The sequence below is a fragment of the Perca fluviatilis genome, chromosome 8, assembly GCF_010015445.1.
Source record: "Perca fluviatilis chromosome 8, GENO_Pfluv_1.0, whole genome shotgun sequence".
NCBI classification, from domain to species: domain Eukaryota; kingdom Metazoa; phylum Chordata; class Actinopteri; order Perciformes; family Percidae; genus Perca; species Perca fluviatilis.
In genome coordinates this window covers 1690369-1707337 of record NC_053119.1, presented here as the reverse complement: position 1 = coordinate 1707337, position 16969 = coordinate 1690369, and the positions used below count along the sequence as shown (strand labels likewise).

The window sequence follows — 16969 nt, the reverse complement described above, 5'->3', positions numbered from 1 at the left end:
GTTCAGTTGTCTGATATGTTTTTTTTATTAGTTATTTTGCTATACAAATGATTGGTTGGGCAATTGTGCATTGTGTTTGTGATTGTTAGGAGCCAAAGTAAAAATTGCAAAAGGGATGCAAACATGCATTTCCTAGGATAAATAATAATAAATGAAGTCTGTTACTAAGGGCAACACATACAATGCTGTACATTTCTATAGTTGACCAATGCACCTTGAATTATTTTAGTTGATTATTTTTTTTAAATTCTTTAACAATAAGGATCATGTTTGTTCCACTTCCATGTGCATTGTATTTGGCATTTTTAGCACACAATTTATGTTGTCCAGTAAACTGGGACTATAATTTGGGAGGATTGTACAATTTAAGAACATATCCTAATTGTACAATCCTCCCAAATGATAGTCTTAGTTGACTGGACCAGTAACTATCTAGTGATGTAGGCTACTGTACATTCATGTAACAACAGGGAGAGGACACCTCAATGGTTTTTGACCTTATATTTGGGGGGAAATAACTGATGAATATACTCTGTTCCATTCATGTTTACAGTGTGCATGGAATTTATCACTTAATTATCTTCATAGTCCAATTTCTTCAGTGTCTTTATTTTCTATGTCCATATATACAGGGAGTACACCAGAAGTTTATGAACACTTGCCTGCTCTCTTCTGCTCTCTGTTGCTGCTGCTGCTGCTGCTACCTGCAGTTAGACTCACAGCAGCAACAACAACAGAGAGCAGAAGCCAGCAGGCAAGTGTTATTTACATAAACTTCTGGTGTACTTACAAACTTTCCAATCCATCGTTTTATGAGTACATAACCTAAATGTACTAGTGTAGACCTTTGGTATCATTTCGGGCATTATTAGTCATTTAAGAGATACAAACGTGGGTCCATTAGCCCCTGCGCTAAGCTATTCAGCGGCTAACGCTACTCTACGCTAACTCGCCCAATGTTAGACCCAGGTGAAAAAAGCTTCTGGGGGGGTGTTTGGCTCGAGGTCATGGTGCAAAGGACCCTAGGGTAAATTACTCCGAACCATCACTTTAAGTTCCTCTGGCCACAGTTCCTGTAACTCTTTCAGCTCCTACTTCAAGGCAGGGTCTTTCCCCTTTTCAGCATAGTGGTGGTTAGAGGGCTGTATTATAATAACAAAAGGTCAGCTTCTATGGCCACTTGCCCAGTGTGAATGCAAATGGAAAAAAAGCGGTTTTGAGGGAGAGTAGTTAGTAGAACTGTTTAGAAGTGGACTGTTCCTGTAACTACGTTCCTGTAACTACTTGGTCGAAAGAGGCTTATGCCAGTTGACTGTGGTCATCACACTGTTTTACTGCTGTTGGATCTATCTGCGTCTTCTGACACCATTAATGATAGTATTTTAATTCAATGTCTTAAAAAATGGGTGGGCATTTCAAGAGTGGTTTTAGATCGGTCCTGTTCTTATCTGTCTGGAAGGTCTTTCTGTGTAGAAATTGGAAATTCTCCATCATCTTCAGTACCTTTACACAGGGTTTTGCTCTTGGGCCATTTACTATTCTACTTAACATGTTACTTGGTCAAATTATTAGAAAGCACAATATCAACTAGCATTTCTACGCCGACAACAACAATTTCCGTTGACTCTAATGACACCAATCACTTAAGCAACCTCCACTCGTGAACTCAAAACATTACATATCACAATCAGAATCAGTTTTACTGGCCAAGTATACTTACATATACAAGGAATTTGACTTTGGTAGGTGTTAACTCTCTATACATTCAACAAAAAGACATTTAGTAGTAAACATTCAGTTGACAATAGTAATATAGACACATACTGTACAATAGATGCAACAATATACATATAGGCACATATCAACATAATATACAAAATACAAATAAGACATAATATCAGTACAAGTACACATGGAGTGGGATGTAATGTGCAAAAAGTAATAGTGCAAGGTAGTGTGCAAGATGCATATTGGATTGATAAGTATGTAATGTGTGGAGAAGAGGGTGAGTGGCCAAAGTGGAGATGACCACACTTAGCCGCAGTTCAGTGATAGCAGAGGGAAAGAAGCTGTTCTTATGTCTGGTTGTTTCTGTGCCCAGGGAGCTGTAGCGCCTGCCAAAGGGGAGGAGGTTAAAGAGAGTGTGTGCAGGATGTGTGGGGTCTTCCTGAAGTTTAAACTCACTCAGCCAACATTTCAATATATATTTTTTATATTATTTATTTCAGGGGGAATTCCAAAAGTTCAACAGGAAAAATATTAAGGGAAATGTCACAGTTTAGGTGTTTTCACTTTTCATTTGTTTCACTGTTGTGAAATATATAATTAATCAAAAAGATACTTGATAAAGTAGATTAATCAATAAATTACATGATTTGTGCTTTTTACACACACACACACACACAGACACACAACACAACACAGACACACAACACAGAGACACACACACAGAGAGAGACACACACACACAGACACACACACAGAGACACACACACACACAGAGAGACACACACAGAGACTACCGTCAGCGGCAATCAAAGGACCAGTACACAGTGTCTGCTTCACGCATCTGTAACATTATTATTATTATATTATTATTATTATTATTATTATTATTATTATTATTATTACTACTACTATTATGGGCTAGTGATGGAACTTTCGTCAAAAGTCCTAATTTCTTTTTGTTCCAACAGGAGATACAAAGCTTTGTTTCTTATTTAATTTATTTTCCCCTCTAAAATAATCCGTTATGATCCAGATCTAGTCTCAGATTAATGTTCCTCTGTCTGCGAGAGACGAGACATCAACAGACAATTAGTGTTTAAAAAAAACTGGAAAAAAGCTAAAATGAAAGAGAATCATTCTGTGAAATTACGAATTAATTTTAAATTATATTTTAAGTTATTTTAAATTATTTTATATTGTTATTTCTTATTATTTTTTATTATAATTGTTTTATTTTATTGTTTTTTTTATATTATATTAATTATTTAAATTATTTCTAATTATTATTTATTTTAAATTAAATTAATGTTTTTTATTTTTTACAGTGTGTCTTCATAATTCCCCTTCATGAAACAGGATCCAGATCTTGTCTCAGATTAAAGTTCCTCGGTCTGCGAGAGACGAGATGTCACCAGGCCGTTAAATAATGTTTAGAGTTTTATTATATTTATTAACGCCGGACGGAAACAAACGGAAGCAGAGCTGGCTCTATTCTCAGAGTCATTACGTCCCACATGAAGCAGGCAGAGACTCGGAGCAGCTGATGGGATGGATCTCGTTTCTACGCTACGGAGTCTCATTGCTGCCACGCCGAGATATTTATTTATATTTATTATAATGTAAAAATAACACATTGCTGCCATGCACAGAAAAACATATATCAGTATCACGTTATGTGAAATGTTTATTGTAATAACAAGATATTTCACGTTTTTAAAACAAGATTTGTTTTACAACATGTAGAAAATTATTAAATTACAAAAAAAAAATCTTTTTACAAATATACTTATTAAAATACAATATCTTGTTAAATTGTGAATATGTCTTCAGTATTACGTGATCAGCTGATGGGGGTGGATGAGGCGTTTCTACTCTTCGGATGCTTATTGCTGCCTCGCCCTGAAAAAGAAAAACATGTCAGTATCACGCTATTACGTGAAATGTTTATTGTGATAAGAAATATTCACATAAAAAATAAAGAGTTCTCTGCGCTTCTGCAGACCACAACAATCCGATGCAACCAGGGCAGGACAAAACAGTGTAGAGTAAAACGGTGCAACACAGATGTCTTCTTACTTTTTTAAGGTGCCTAACAGTGACTAACGTTTCAATGTAGGTTAAGGTTACATCTTCATCAGAGTCCATCTAAACATTAGTCACTGTTATGCACCTTACAAAAGAAATATTCACGTTTTAACAAAATAGTTTTTGGACGTGGCAGCAACAAGCTTCCGTATTCGGCGGCATATAAACAGATGCTGACGGAGGAGACTGTTGGAGGAGACGGAGGAGGAAACTGACCGAGGAGACTGTTGGAGGAGACAGAAGAGGAAACTGACCGAGGAGACTGTTGGAGGAGACAGAAGAGGAAACTGGCGGAGGAAACTGACCGAGGAGACTGATCGTTTGCAGCTCCAACATCTCTTGTAAGTTAAATTAAACCTTTCGCTATTTTCTTGCTTCGTATCATCAAGAAATTATAAATATTTTTTCTCAAAAACAAGTAGGGCCCTTAAGGGCTTATCCAGGGGGTCCAAAAAGCAAACTAACAACAACAAAACTATAAATTGTTTTGGATTAGAGAGAGCAAGTAAGAACTAAGAGGGGAATGTGCATGTTCACAAAGCTAAAGATTAGAACAAATGTAAAACACAGATGTTTATGTGGTGTATTTGGTAGCTAGGCTGTAATGTTGTGTGGAGAGGAATCCGCTGACGCTGTTTCTTGATTTTAAAGGTTTATTTACATCGAAGAATTCAGCATCAATTTACAAGCTCTGAAGAGCTCGGAGAGCGACAGCTTCCCAGATTCTCAAAACACATGGTATATCTATTCTTCATAACTTAGGGTGGGATCAATAATTGACCAATGGCTACAAGCCAACTGGCCTTCTTTTCAACATCTTGGGGGGCCCCATTGATAACACTTTCCAGATGTTTCCAGATAGAAACATAATGCTCATCTGGATCATCATGCATATAAATAGTTCAGATATAACTTAAATACAAGTTATATAGAATGGTCAGATAATAATACACTTCATTTACAATGTGTAACACGCTACAAAGATAAAAAAAAAAAAATACTAAAAGAGAAGATACTAAACAACTATAAAAGTGAGGCATGTATTGCAGTATATGAGTTTATGAAGGGTAATGTTGTTTTGTTTCATATGTTCTGCACGTTATATGTGTGTTGATATGTAAATAACATTACACGTCATTGAGCTGAAGCTTTTATCTAAAGCGACTTCCAATTAAAGTGATGGTTCGGAGTAATTTCACCCTAGGGTCCTTTGCACCATGACCTCGAACCAAACACCCCCCCAGAAGCTTTTTTCACCTGGGTCGAACACTGGGAGAGTTAGCGCAGAGTGATAGAGAAAGACAGAGTGGCGACACTCCCATCGGACTCCGTTGGACGCTTTTTCCCGCCTACTTCCGGGGTCTGCAGCCTCGCATAGTTCCAAACAATCCCTTCACGGCGTCGGACATCATTCATTTTCATTGCTGGCCGTCGAGTAACTTCTGAGGTAAGTTGATTAAATAGCTACCTCTTTTGAATTGTCAACTTTTTATGATGCATATACTGATCTTTATTTGTATGTGTGCACAGCGTGATTATATATTTTTTATCTTGGTAGCCGACCTATTGCCTGCTAGTTTGTTAGCTCGTTTGTTAGCTTGACTTCGCCAGCTGTGAAGGTATCGCTACACCAACAATTACGAAGTTCAGTAGTGAATCTCTGACAACTTTTATTTAGTTAGTTATTGATGTTGGATTACTAGGATCGTTAAGGTTGATTAAGGACGGGTTTTATTTAGGTTTTATCTGCTGAACCTGATGCTGTTAGCTAGTCAGATGAGTACTGTGTCTAGAAATAAGGTTGCGTTTGTTTAATTATACCCTTGAAAGGGCTGTTGGATTTCATGTATGAATACAAGTTATTCCACACACAAAATATCAGTAAGTGACATATGACAATTACATAATTTTAAATATGAAAAAGTATTAAGGCAAATTTCACAGGTGTGTTTTTTTTTTTACTGTTGATTTATTTAACGTTTTCCACTGTTTTTTTTAAGTTCAATAATTGCAACATCTTCCCAGAAGTCAACACGTAATCGTTCTAAATTATCGTGATTTCAATATTGACTGAAATAATTGTGATCATATTTCTTTCCATATTCCAGCAGCCCTACTGGTGCTGGCGACGGCTGCTGGTGGTGGCTGCTGGTTGCTGAAATAAGAGGAGACTGGAGGCTGCGGACAGTGTGCCGGGGATGGAGAGGCCAAATACATCCATGGCAACCAGTAAGGTGTTTGGCAGTGGACTGGCAATGGACTAGATGTTAAGACCTTATGTGAGGAAGTCTGCTGTGTTGAAATTGCCTTCTTAGTCTGACTCTTGCTGCCAAGGTACCCCTTATCACGGCTGTTTACCCTGATGCACTATGATTGGATCCTTAACCTCAGCCTGATATATGTGGAGGATATTTTTTGTTAATTAATCACTTATACTATTCCTCCTATTCCTGGCTCTACTTTGTTGCCTTTATTCATACTTGTTCCCACTTGTTTTTTGTTCCACAAACCTCAGCCTGATATATGTGGAGAGGATTTGTTTTATTAAACACTCAGCATCTCAAACACTAGCCCCCAAAACTCCTGGCTCCAGATGTACATGCTGTATCCTCCTTTGCAGCGTGTGGATGTTAGGCCGTAGAATGTCCCAGACATGTCCCAGACATGTCAGAACAAACGCGTTTGGACAGGCTAATACAAAATGTAAATAAACTAAAGTCCCCGTGATACGAAGGACAATACAGGACAGTAGCCTAGTGCTATCATGCTAACACGGACGTGAAGCTTTCCCTCCAAAACTTAAAAACGTATCTATACATAGCTTTCAGTTGTCACCCCATTCCAAATGTAAAACTGACATTTACAAATATGCAATAACAATCAAACAAGTACATGGGTATGTGTTTTTATTCATATTTACCATTCAATATCGCAATCACTGCTGTCAGTCCCATAGGAGAACATGACAGCGCTGCGTGTGTTTGGAACTATACAGGCTTACATGAACCACGTGACCCCCCCGCTAGCGAGATCAACGAGTGTCGCAACTCTTATATCTCTATGGCTCTGAGTTAGCGTAGAGTAGCGTTATCAGCTGAATAGCTTAGCGCAGGGGCTAATGGATCCGAAGTGTCTCTTAACATTACCCCACTAATAATGCCCGAAATGATACCAAACGTCTACAGTAGTACAAATAGGTTATGCACTCATAAAACGATGGATTGTAAAGTTTGTAAGTACACCAGAAGTTTATGTAAATAACACTTGCCTGCTGGCTTCTGCTCTCTGCTGTTGTTGCTGCTCTAAGACGAGTGCTTAGGGACATCTACAAATTACAACACCGAAAAGAGATGCAACAAAAATATTTTTTAATTTAACTTATTTTTTAAAGTAAGTACTGTAGAATAACTAGCAGGAGACAAGTTATAATTGAGGTAAGTTTGGAGACATTACCTTATTTAATCATTAAATTAATAAATATTTTTGTTGCATCTCTTTTCGGTGTTGTAATTTGTAGACATATATAACCTATTTGTACTACTGTAGACGTTTGGTATCATTTCGGGCATTATTAGTGGGGTAATGTTAAGAGACACTTCGGATCCATTAGCCCCTGCGCTAAGCTATTCAGCGGCTAACGCTACTCTACGCTAACTCTCCCAATGTTAGACCCAGCTGAAAAAAGCTTCTGGGTGAGTGTTTGGCTCGAGGTCATGGTGCAAAGGACCCTAGGGTGAAATTACTTCGAACCATCACTTTAAGTACCTTTAACCTCGAAGGTACAAACTCCAGACAACAAGTAGTAACTGCAAGAACATTAGCTTCAAATACACCAAACTACAAACTACAAGCTACATAGACCATGTTCTAGATGTAAGATGGGGCTGATCCGTTCATGGCCCTGTAGAGCAGTGGTGTAGTTTAATGTATTGTAGTGGGTATACTGTCCTGTATATGTATGGGCCAGGATGGGACTTTGGGGGTGGGGTCTGGGTCTCCTCCCCGCAGGGAAATTTGGAGCGTCAAAGACTTCATTTCCTGCATTTTGATACACTTTTATGCACCAATTCACAGCTGAAATACCTTTATTCAGCCTATGTGAAGAAAAAACACATATGACAATTCAAAATATGTCAAAAATATAATGGAAAGTATGTTGTGTCATTGCGCATTTTTAAATGGGTATATGGAAATCCTGGAGCTTTCTTAGTGGGTATACTGCTTATACCTGCGTATCAAGTAGACTACATCACTGCCTGTATGCAAGTACTAGTGTTTTGGAGCAGATTCGAGCAGCAACTAGTAACCAGTGAAGGGCGGTGTAGTGTGATTTAGTAGTAGTATATGTTTAGTGTGACTTTTGAACTGTATAATATTATGGCTCTGTTAGATTTCAATGTTTAGACCAGAGATCTTAAACAGGGTGTCAGAGTTTCTGCAGGCGGGGCCACCAACTTAGTGTTCATTTTCAAAAACAAAAATTTAACTTATCATGAATCCAACATAAATCAGTGGGAAACAACTAAGGTAGTCATCCACAGATACAGTTAATCCTAAGGATTCACTCTGCCACATGCAGTGGTGTATATACTTAGTATACCCACTAAGAAAGCATACTTTCCATTATATGTTTGATATATTTTGAATTGTCATCTGTTTTTCTTCTTCACATAGGCTAAATAAAGGTATTTCTACCGTAAATTGGTGCATAAAAGCGTATCCGAATACAGGAAATTAAGTCCTTGACGCTCCAAACTTCCCTCGGGGAGGACACCCAGACCCCCCACTATGATATAATTGATGCCTCACATGTTTTGCACAGAGAATATCAGCTTCTGCCTTTAAACAGATGCTTTACAGTTTATTCTTTCAATCACATCAGACTTAAAAACTCTGAATGCATCAATCTATCCTATTGTTAAACCAGCTACATTAAATTCATTGCCATATGTATTCAGGGTTACAAGTCTCCAAGACCTTGTCTGTGTGTAAGTTCATGTTATTTTCTGGTGTTAAACATGTATGCTTTGTTTCCTTACTTGGGTGTTTATGACATTTGTGGTAATGTTTCATATATGTCCTTTGGTGTTATTCATCAATGTATGTCTATATATATGTATGTTTATGTCCACGTTCTTATATGAGCTACCCAGGGATGCAAAAAGAATTTCAGCCCTGGCTGACAATAAAAGTCGTATCGTATCGTACCACTGGCCACATTAAAACATGATTTATAAAATCATGGCAACAATTATTTTAATAGCTTAGTATTCTATGCTAAAAAGGTCTGTATGGAGGCTTTAAACGTCCTTCACATTATGTTGTAAGTTTAATATTCAACTTGAATTTTACCAAACTCAAATGATAGTATGTGATACTCGCTCTCAACAGTTTTAAGTAACTAGAACTTCTTAACAAATTTTAAGTTTACAGTACTTATTCCAATTAATTAATTTGACAATCTGGGTTTACAGTGCAGCAGGAGGGAACCTGATCCGTCTCTCTCAGCTAAAAGGGTGCTATGCAGTTTTGGCCATTTCTTCGCTGTTTTCTCTCTTTTTGCTGGCAGGTTTCTCTATAGAGCCCCCCCTACAGGTTTCTCTATAGAGCCCCCCCTACAGGTTTCTCTATAGAGCCCCCCCTACAGGTTTCTCTATAGAGCCCCCTACAGGTTTTCTCTATAATCGAGCTCCCTACAGGTTTCTCTATAGAGCCCCCCTACAGGTTTCTCTATAGAGCTCCCCCTACAGGTTTCTCTATAGAGCCCCTTACAGGTTTCTCTATAAAGCCCCCCCCTACAGGTTTCTCTATAGAGCTCCCCTACAAGTTTCTCTATAGAGCCCCCCCTACAGGTTTCTCTACAGAGCTCCCCTACAGGTTTCTCTATAGAGCCCCCCCCTACAGGTTTCTCTACAGAGCTCCCCTACAGGTTTCTCTATAGAGCTCCCCCTACATCTTCAGATCCTCCTATTTTTACTGGTGTCTGACTCCTCTCTCGGTCAGTCTGCCGTTTCCTCTTTCTCTGTTCCTCCGACAATGCTTTCCTAGCTTTCTGCTTCTTTTGTGCCGGCTCAGCCATGACGATAGTGTGAAAAACTCCATCGCTACCTTGTTAGCCGGTTCCTGGATTGGCGTATGTGTGCAGTGCCGTGAAGCAATTCCTTACAACGCGAGACCTGATATCACGCCATACTTCCTGACGCTGAGGCTGCCGGCTCGCCGGCCAAAAGTTGCAAGGGTGGTTTTTCCGCTCACAGGCGCTAGGGGGGAGTGAGACAACCACCATTCCACCCGAAAAAAGTCATGTCAGCATTCTAATGACTCCAAAGCTGTTCAGTTAAGATAAATTAAGGTAAAAAAACAGTCACACCACAAACTGAAATACACATGCTTTTAAGAGTACTTTCAATGAGATGTTGTTTAAACATATAAAGGTTAATCTCAAGATAACCCTCATCTCTATCCTTAAACATTGTTAGTATGTTATGTAGATAACAGAGATGTTTACAAGTAATTTTTCTCAAGTCTTTGAGCACGAGTCCAAGTTAAGTCTCAAGTCTCTGGCCATCTGATCTGTCCCTAACACTGTATTTTTAAATCTTATGAATTAAAAGCATGTCCTGTAGCTACCATCCAGACAGTACAGTATCAAAATCAACTGTAGGATAACTTTATTTGGGTCTACTTAAAACATCCCTCTGGCCCTCGGACCTGGTGAAATATTAACCTAAGTCTGTCACATCATATGGATACAACTATAAAAATACAATCTGCCTGTTCCCAGCATTAGCACAACACTTTGCGATGGTTAGCTTGTTACCTGTGACGATATATGCTAAATGTAACGTCTCACATTAGTGAAGTGACAGTGACTGAAGTGACATTTATCTTGGTGCCACACACCTTGCATGTAGCTGTTCTCTTACTGCCACTGTTTACTAAGTTATTGAAAACTAATGACAAAAGGCGCAACTCCGGGAGGACTTGTGTCGCCATCGTAAATGCATTTTTTGATATGTGAGTGCATGCACATGAGGCATAGTGCATGTGTTACGTTGCACATTATGGCAAAAGACAAGGGACATGCAGCTCGTCATGTTTCCCCAACGTATATGCGCCAATAAAAGAAAATAGAAATACATGAATACATTTAGATTTAAAAAGCAATAATTGCCCTGAAAAGAGGTTGTTGACAAGTCTCGAAGCTCAAGTCAGAGTCAAGTCCGAAGTCTTTTGGGTCGAGTTGCAAGTCAAGTCTGAAGTCAGCTGTTTGTGCGACTTAACTACGACTCAAGTCCGAGTCCCAGACTGGAGTCCCCATCTCTGGTAGATAACCCCCGTCTCTATCCTTAAACGTTGTTAGTATGTTATGTGATAATGTAGAGCGAGGCGGTCGTTATAGTCAGTGTTGGTCATCTTACCTTAAAAAAGTAATTAGTTACAGTTACAAATTACTTCTCCCAAAAAGTAATTGAGTTAGTAACTCAGTTACCACATTGTAAAAGTAATTAGTTACTCAGCAAAGTAACTGACGTTATTTTTTATATTCTATAACGTTATTACGTTCTATAACATCTTTAACGCCAAAGATGTTGCTGACCCGAAAAATCGAGCGTTGCTTGTTTTAACAGAGTGTCTCCGTCTCCTTCGCTGGAGCTCACTCTAGCTGCATTTGGGCTCGGGGGGTTGGGTTAGCAGCAGCAACAAGTGTCCTGTTAGCATGTGTTGATGTGAGGGGCTTCATAAGATTTGAGAGAACGCTATCTTTGAATTTCCCTGGCTGTTCGCCATTGTCTCTGTCTTGTGTTTAGTGGTAGTCAGAGTGTGCAGTGAGACCAGTGAGCAGGGCATGCACCCACCCAGCCAATCATCATCGCATTTGCAACGGTGTCATCATCCCCCCCCCCCACACTCTCTCCCGGCAGCTGATGTGCAGCCAAAGCCTGACAGCTCGCGCTTCATTCAACCAAATTGTAGTAACGCGCCACTTTATATTCTCAGTAACAATAACAATGGGAAAAGTAATTAATTAGATTACTCCGTTACTGAAGAAATAACCCTGTTATACTTAAATGCCGTTTACTCCCAACACTGTTTATAGTGAACACAAATCAATGATGATCAATGATCAAAAGGGACAAAAACATCTTTAAATTTAAACTTCTTTTAATCCACACATTCTTCTTCCCCATTAAAACCTGGCGCCTACATTACCCACAATGCAACTCAAACTCTATGTGTGTTTTTCAGGTGGGGACATGGACACGGAATGGATGACGTATACACTCGACTTCTCGGGTCTGCCCGCGGGCACGGTGGCGCCGACTCCGTACTCAGCCGGCACGGCTCGGCTAATCCTCATCGCCGTGGTAGCGGGCGCCCTCAGCGCCGTCACGGTGCTAGGCAACGCCCTGGTGATCCTGTCCATCATAGTCAACCGTCGCCTGCGCACCATCAACAATTACTTCCTGCTGAGCTTGGCGGTGGCCGACCTGATCATCGGCGTGTTCTCCATGAACTTCTACACGCTGTACCTGCTGGTGGGCTACTGGCCGCTAGGCGCCACGCTCTGCGACCTGTGGCTAGTCCTGGACTACGCGGTTAGCGCCGCATCCGTGCTGAACTTGCTCGTCATCTGTCTGGACCGCTACCTCTGCATGACGCGCCCGCTGAGCTACCCAGCGCACCGGAGACGCGGCTCGGCCGCCGCGATGATCGGCGGCGCCTGGCTGCTGGCCCTGGCGCTCTGGGCGCCCGCTATCCTGGGCTGGCAGACGAGCGGCGGCCGACGCGCGGTCGTAGCCTATGAGTGCTACGCTCATCTCCTCGCCAGCCCCGCCGTCACCTTGGCGACGACCCTTCCCTCTTTCTACCTGCCGGCGATCGTCATGGTCGGCCTGTACTGCCGGCTCTCGGCCGCCAGCCGCGGACGACTGAGCGCGCTCCAGGCGCAGCGGGGAGCGCGCTGGACTTCCTGTCCGTCCGTTAGAGACTTCCCATTTCAACGACGCAGCTGGGTGACCTCCGACCCCGGCTCGGACCTGTCGCTGAACCGAGGTAACTATGGTGACACAGCAGGGAAGTCCCGCCCCTTCCGACTTTTTTTTTTGCTCAAAATGTTTTCCGACAAGATGTAAACATTATTTTTCTTGACATAAAGTCCCATGATGGATACAAGAAGGGGCGGGACTTACACACAGGAAGGGGCGGGGCTTACACACAGTCAAAAAATCATAGTATAGTATGTCAAAAAAAGACAAAACGTCATAGTATAGTATGTCGAAAAAGTCACAAAAAAAGTCATAGTATAGTATGTTGAAAAAGTCTAATAGTGTGTCTCAAATCGCGCACTTCCCTTAGTGCACTAACTGAAGTGCACTTCTTACACTACGTACATACTTGCGTAGTGCGTAAAATTTGACAGGGGAGTGTCGTCTGAAATCGCGCACTGCCTTATGTACTTACCGATCAAAGCATCTCAGTCCTCCTCCTTCTTCTTCTGTGACATTGTGAATTATACCCAGGGCAGAGCATTCCCACCACCTGTTATGGTTGTCACTCGTGAAAAATACATTTATGCCTTGTTCATCAAAATGAATGTGATTGTTTTTATTGTTGCCCTCTGTTTTATGCAACCGTAAACATCCAGGTATGATGATATTCATACTTTTGCTCTTAATTCATTGTAAAAACAAAAACAATAACCAAAACTGGCCATTTTGAGTTATTTTAGCAAAATTGGAGCAATTAAAATGGTGTCAAACTGACATATAACGTTAACATAGGAAATAGTCATATTATATGTTTATATAAAGGGTGTTTATTGCAATAGCTATTAATTACAGTGAAAATACAAGAGTGAAAGCAGAGGCAACCCAGTAGACATTTAAATAGATCCTATTGTTCTATTCATTGCTGGCCCTGTACTTTGATGGGGAAAGTGATATGAGGGTGGACTTCAGACTCTCCAGGGGGATCCTTTAACGGTACATCCTCGGCACGGCGTGTGACCACGGCTGGGGACCCGTCATCGAGGCCCTTGTCTTCCTCTTTTGGCTCGCCAGCGGTACATCTTATCGTGGTTTAGCCAGAGCCTTTGCTATGCCCCGGGCCACTGTGCACCGTGCTGTCCACAAGACCAGCAGGGAAATCCTCTCTCTCCTCCCCCAGGTCGTTCGCCTTCCAGCAGAGGAGGACTTGGCTCTGGTAACCGGTAACTTCGCCACTGTTAGCTAGCTAAGGTTAGCTAAAAGTAGCTTGATAGCACGTCAAATTACGGTACGAATAAATGTTATAATTCGCGGTACAAAAATCATCACCAACTGCAAAATTAACCAAATATACATAGAAGTGGCTTATATGTTAAACAAGTATAGCAAAAAGACTAATGTTGAACTTACATTTGGGTCTTTTTTGTCGCGTATTCAGCCGCCGACTTTTGTTAGCTCCGCCCCTTCCGCTACGTAGCCATGATGGCTCCACCGTGTGGAAAGTGTCCATCGATCCACACTCAACTTTTTGAGCGTTATGAGTGCACCATCCCGGTACTTGTAGTGCACTGCATTGACCACACTTCGACGAGTGAAATTTTGTAGCTAGTTTAAGTACAGAAGTGTGCAATTTGAGACACACCATAAGTACACACAGGAAGCGTCGGGGCTTACACACAGGAAGGGGCGGGACTTCCGCTCTTAACCCTTGTGTTGTCTTCCCGTCGACCATGCAACATAGGGTTTTTCTGGGTCGAAATTTCAACATTTTGTTGTTCTTTTTCTACACTTTTCTTGACGTTTTTGTCGATTTTATTCCAATATTTTTGTCACTTTTTGGGTGTTTTTTTAATTATGTTTTTGTCACTTTTTGGGTGTTTTTTTAATTATGTTTTAGTTACTTTTTAAACAAGTTTTTGTCACCTTTGGCAATGTTTTTGATGTTTTTTTTCAATTTTTTTGGTCATTTTTTGCATTTTTTAATGTTTTTGTATTTTTTCATACATTTTTGTTTTTTGATATTTTTTTATTTTAAAAACATGTTGTCACCTTGCGATGTTTTTGGCTTTTTTTTGGTCATTTTTTTCAATTTTTGAAAAAAATGTTTTTGTCAATTTTTTTTTCTGTGTTTTTGTAGCTTTTTCCAACATCTGTCACTTTTTTAACGTTCTTTTGTCGTGGTTCTGATATAGAAAGTTTTTGTAAACGGGTCAAATTTGACCCACCAGGAGGGTTAAATATATTGTTTATATTATATTGTATTGTGTATTGTATATTGTACTATATATATATGTATATGTTTGTTAACCTGGCGATAGAGTTTCCGTTTAGTTTCTCTTGAAGGTTTAGTTTTTATTTAGTTACAGATTACTAAAAACATTTTCAACTGCTTGTTTTAGTTTTAATTTACTGTAATAACCCCAGTGGTGGAATAGAACTAAGTACATTTACTCCAGTACTGTCCTTAAGTACAAATGTTAACTTTAATATCCCTGTCTATGAACCAATCAGAATCCAGCACTCCGAAGCCCGGAGGGAGCCAGAAAGCGTCCAGATATCACCCTCAGACCGTCGCCGCCGCTCGCCACGCTGTGGACGAAGACGACAACAAGACGGAGACGGAGTCCTCTAACGAGGACCTGCACCGCACGGCGTTCGCGGCGTTCGCCAGCTGCCCCAGCCTCCGTTCTCAGGATAGACGGCGGCGCCGTGTGATGGCGAGGGAACGCAGGGTCACCAACACCATCCTGGCCATCCTGCTGGCCTTCATCGTCACCTGGACGCCGTACAACGTCATGGCCGTGGTGGCGGCGTTCTGCCACGTGTGCATCCCGCTGGAGCTGTGGATCGCCGGGTACTGGCTCTGCTACGTCAACAGCGCCATCAACCCCGCGTGCTATGCTCTGTGCAACGTCACCTTCAGGAAGACTTTCTGCAGACTGCTGCGCTGCCGCGGCAACAAGCAGCGATGACACGGCAACGAGCTACGCTGCCGCGTCAACGAGCTGCGCTGCAGCGGCTACAAGCAGCGATGACACAGCAACGAGCTGAGATGACACGGCAACAAGTGTGTGCGTGTGTGTGATTGTGTGTGTGTATGTGCGTCTGTGTGTGTCTGTCTGTGTGTGTGTGTGTGTGTGTGTGTGTGTGTGTGTGTGTGTGTGTGTGTGTGTGTGTGTGCGTGGTTGCCTTGTGTGTGTGTGTGGCGTGTGTATCTGTGTGTGTGTGTGTGTGTGTGTGTGTGTGTGTGTGTGTGTGTGTGTGTGTATGTATGTATGTGTGTGTTGTGTTTCTTTAACTCCCCACTAGCAGAGTAGGCAAATATCTTGTGCCTACCCCCCCCACCCTACACATATGGTGCGGAAGAAATCAGACAAACCAGAACTATTGAGAGTTTATTACGAGATCACCATGTGGAGCTTGGTTTTGTAGTTTAAAATGTTAATTATGTGCCTGTTAGCTGCATAGAGAATGAAGTTTATGAAGGTTGAAAGGACCTGCTGTGTGTTTAAGGCTGTTTGATGAAGTTCAACTCTGTGATCAGTTTGATGTGCATGGATTCAGTGGGAACAGCTGAAATGATCTGCAGACTGTAGATGGAAAATTCTTTTAATTGTTGAAACAAAAGTCTCTGTTCACAATCCTGTGTGGCTGTTCAATAATAATGATTAAATCCTCTATTGACTACGTTTCTCATGAGTAAAGCTTTTCCTGTTTACACTTCATGTGATATAAATGTGTCTGTGCTTCATTTAAGTAGTTGTCATAAAAAGTCATTCAATAATGTGTGGAAATAAGTCATAAAAATGTAAAGTATAGCATGTCGAAAAAGTCGTTAAAATTCATAGTATGGTAGGTTGAAAAAAGTCCTAAAAAGTTATAGTATAGTATGTTGAAAAAGTCATTAAAAGTCATAGTATAGTATGTTGAAAAAGTCATTAAAAGTCATAGTATAGTATGTCAAAAATGTCAAGAAGTCATAGTATAGTATGTCGAAATGTCATAAAATGTCATAGTATATATGTTAAAAAAAGTTATAAAAAAGTCATAGTATAGTATGTTGAAAAAGTCATATAAAGTCATAGTATAGTATGTCGAAGAGTAACAAAATCCTAATATAGTATGTCAAAAAAAGACAAAAAGTCATAGTATAGTATGTTGAAAAA

The 16969-nt window shown here is 40.6% G+C and overlaps 1 protein-coding gene across 5 annotated transcripts; it reads left to right on the top strand.

The window, feature by feature from the left end:
- The first annotated feature begins 3923 nt into the window (after positions 1–3923).
- chrm4b (cholinergic receptor, muscarinic 4b) lies at positions 3924–15969 on the top strand. 5 transcript variants are annotated; one of them, XM_039807756.1, is made up of 4 exons: positions 3924–4154; positions 4465–4551; positions 12064–12870; positions 15315–15969. In XM_039807756.1, exons 3-4 carry the CDS (start codon positions 12072–12074, stop codon positions 15773–15775), a joined length of 1260 nt encoding a protein of 419 aa, XP_039663690.1. In that variant the 5' UTR covers positions 3924–4154; positions 4465–4551; positions 12064–12071; the 3' UTR covers positions 15776–15969. The 5 variants fall into 5 exon arrangements, with proteins under 5 accessions (XP_039663690.1, XP_039663689.1, XP_039663687.1 ...); XM_039807753.1 differs by lacking the exons at positions 3924–4154; positions 4465–4551 and adding exons at positions 5087–5260; positions 5922–6042; XM_039807755.1 differs by lacking the exon at positions 4465–4551 and having other exon boundaries at positions 3926–4154.
- Positions 15970–16969: the final 1000 nt, after the last annotated feature.

Bases quoted from the DNA above. Each gene is read 5' to 3' on its own strand.
- chrm4b (XM_039807753.1), top strand. From the start codon at position 6,012: ATGGAGAGGCCAAATACATCCATGGCAACCA. The intron at 6,043-12,063 runs GTAAGGTGTTTG...TGTGTTTTTCAG, and splicing joins AAATACATCCATGGCAACCA to GTGGGGACATGGACACGGAA. The intron at 12,871-15,314 runs GTAACTATGGTG...TGAACCAATCAG, and splicing joins GGACCTGTCGCTGAACCGAG to AATCCAGCACTCCGAAGCCC.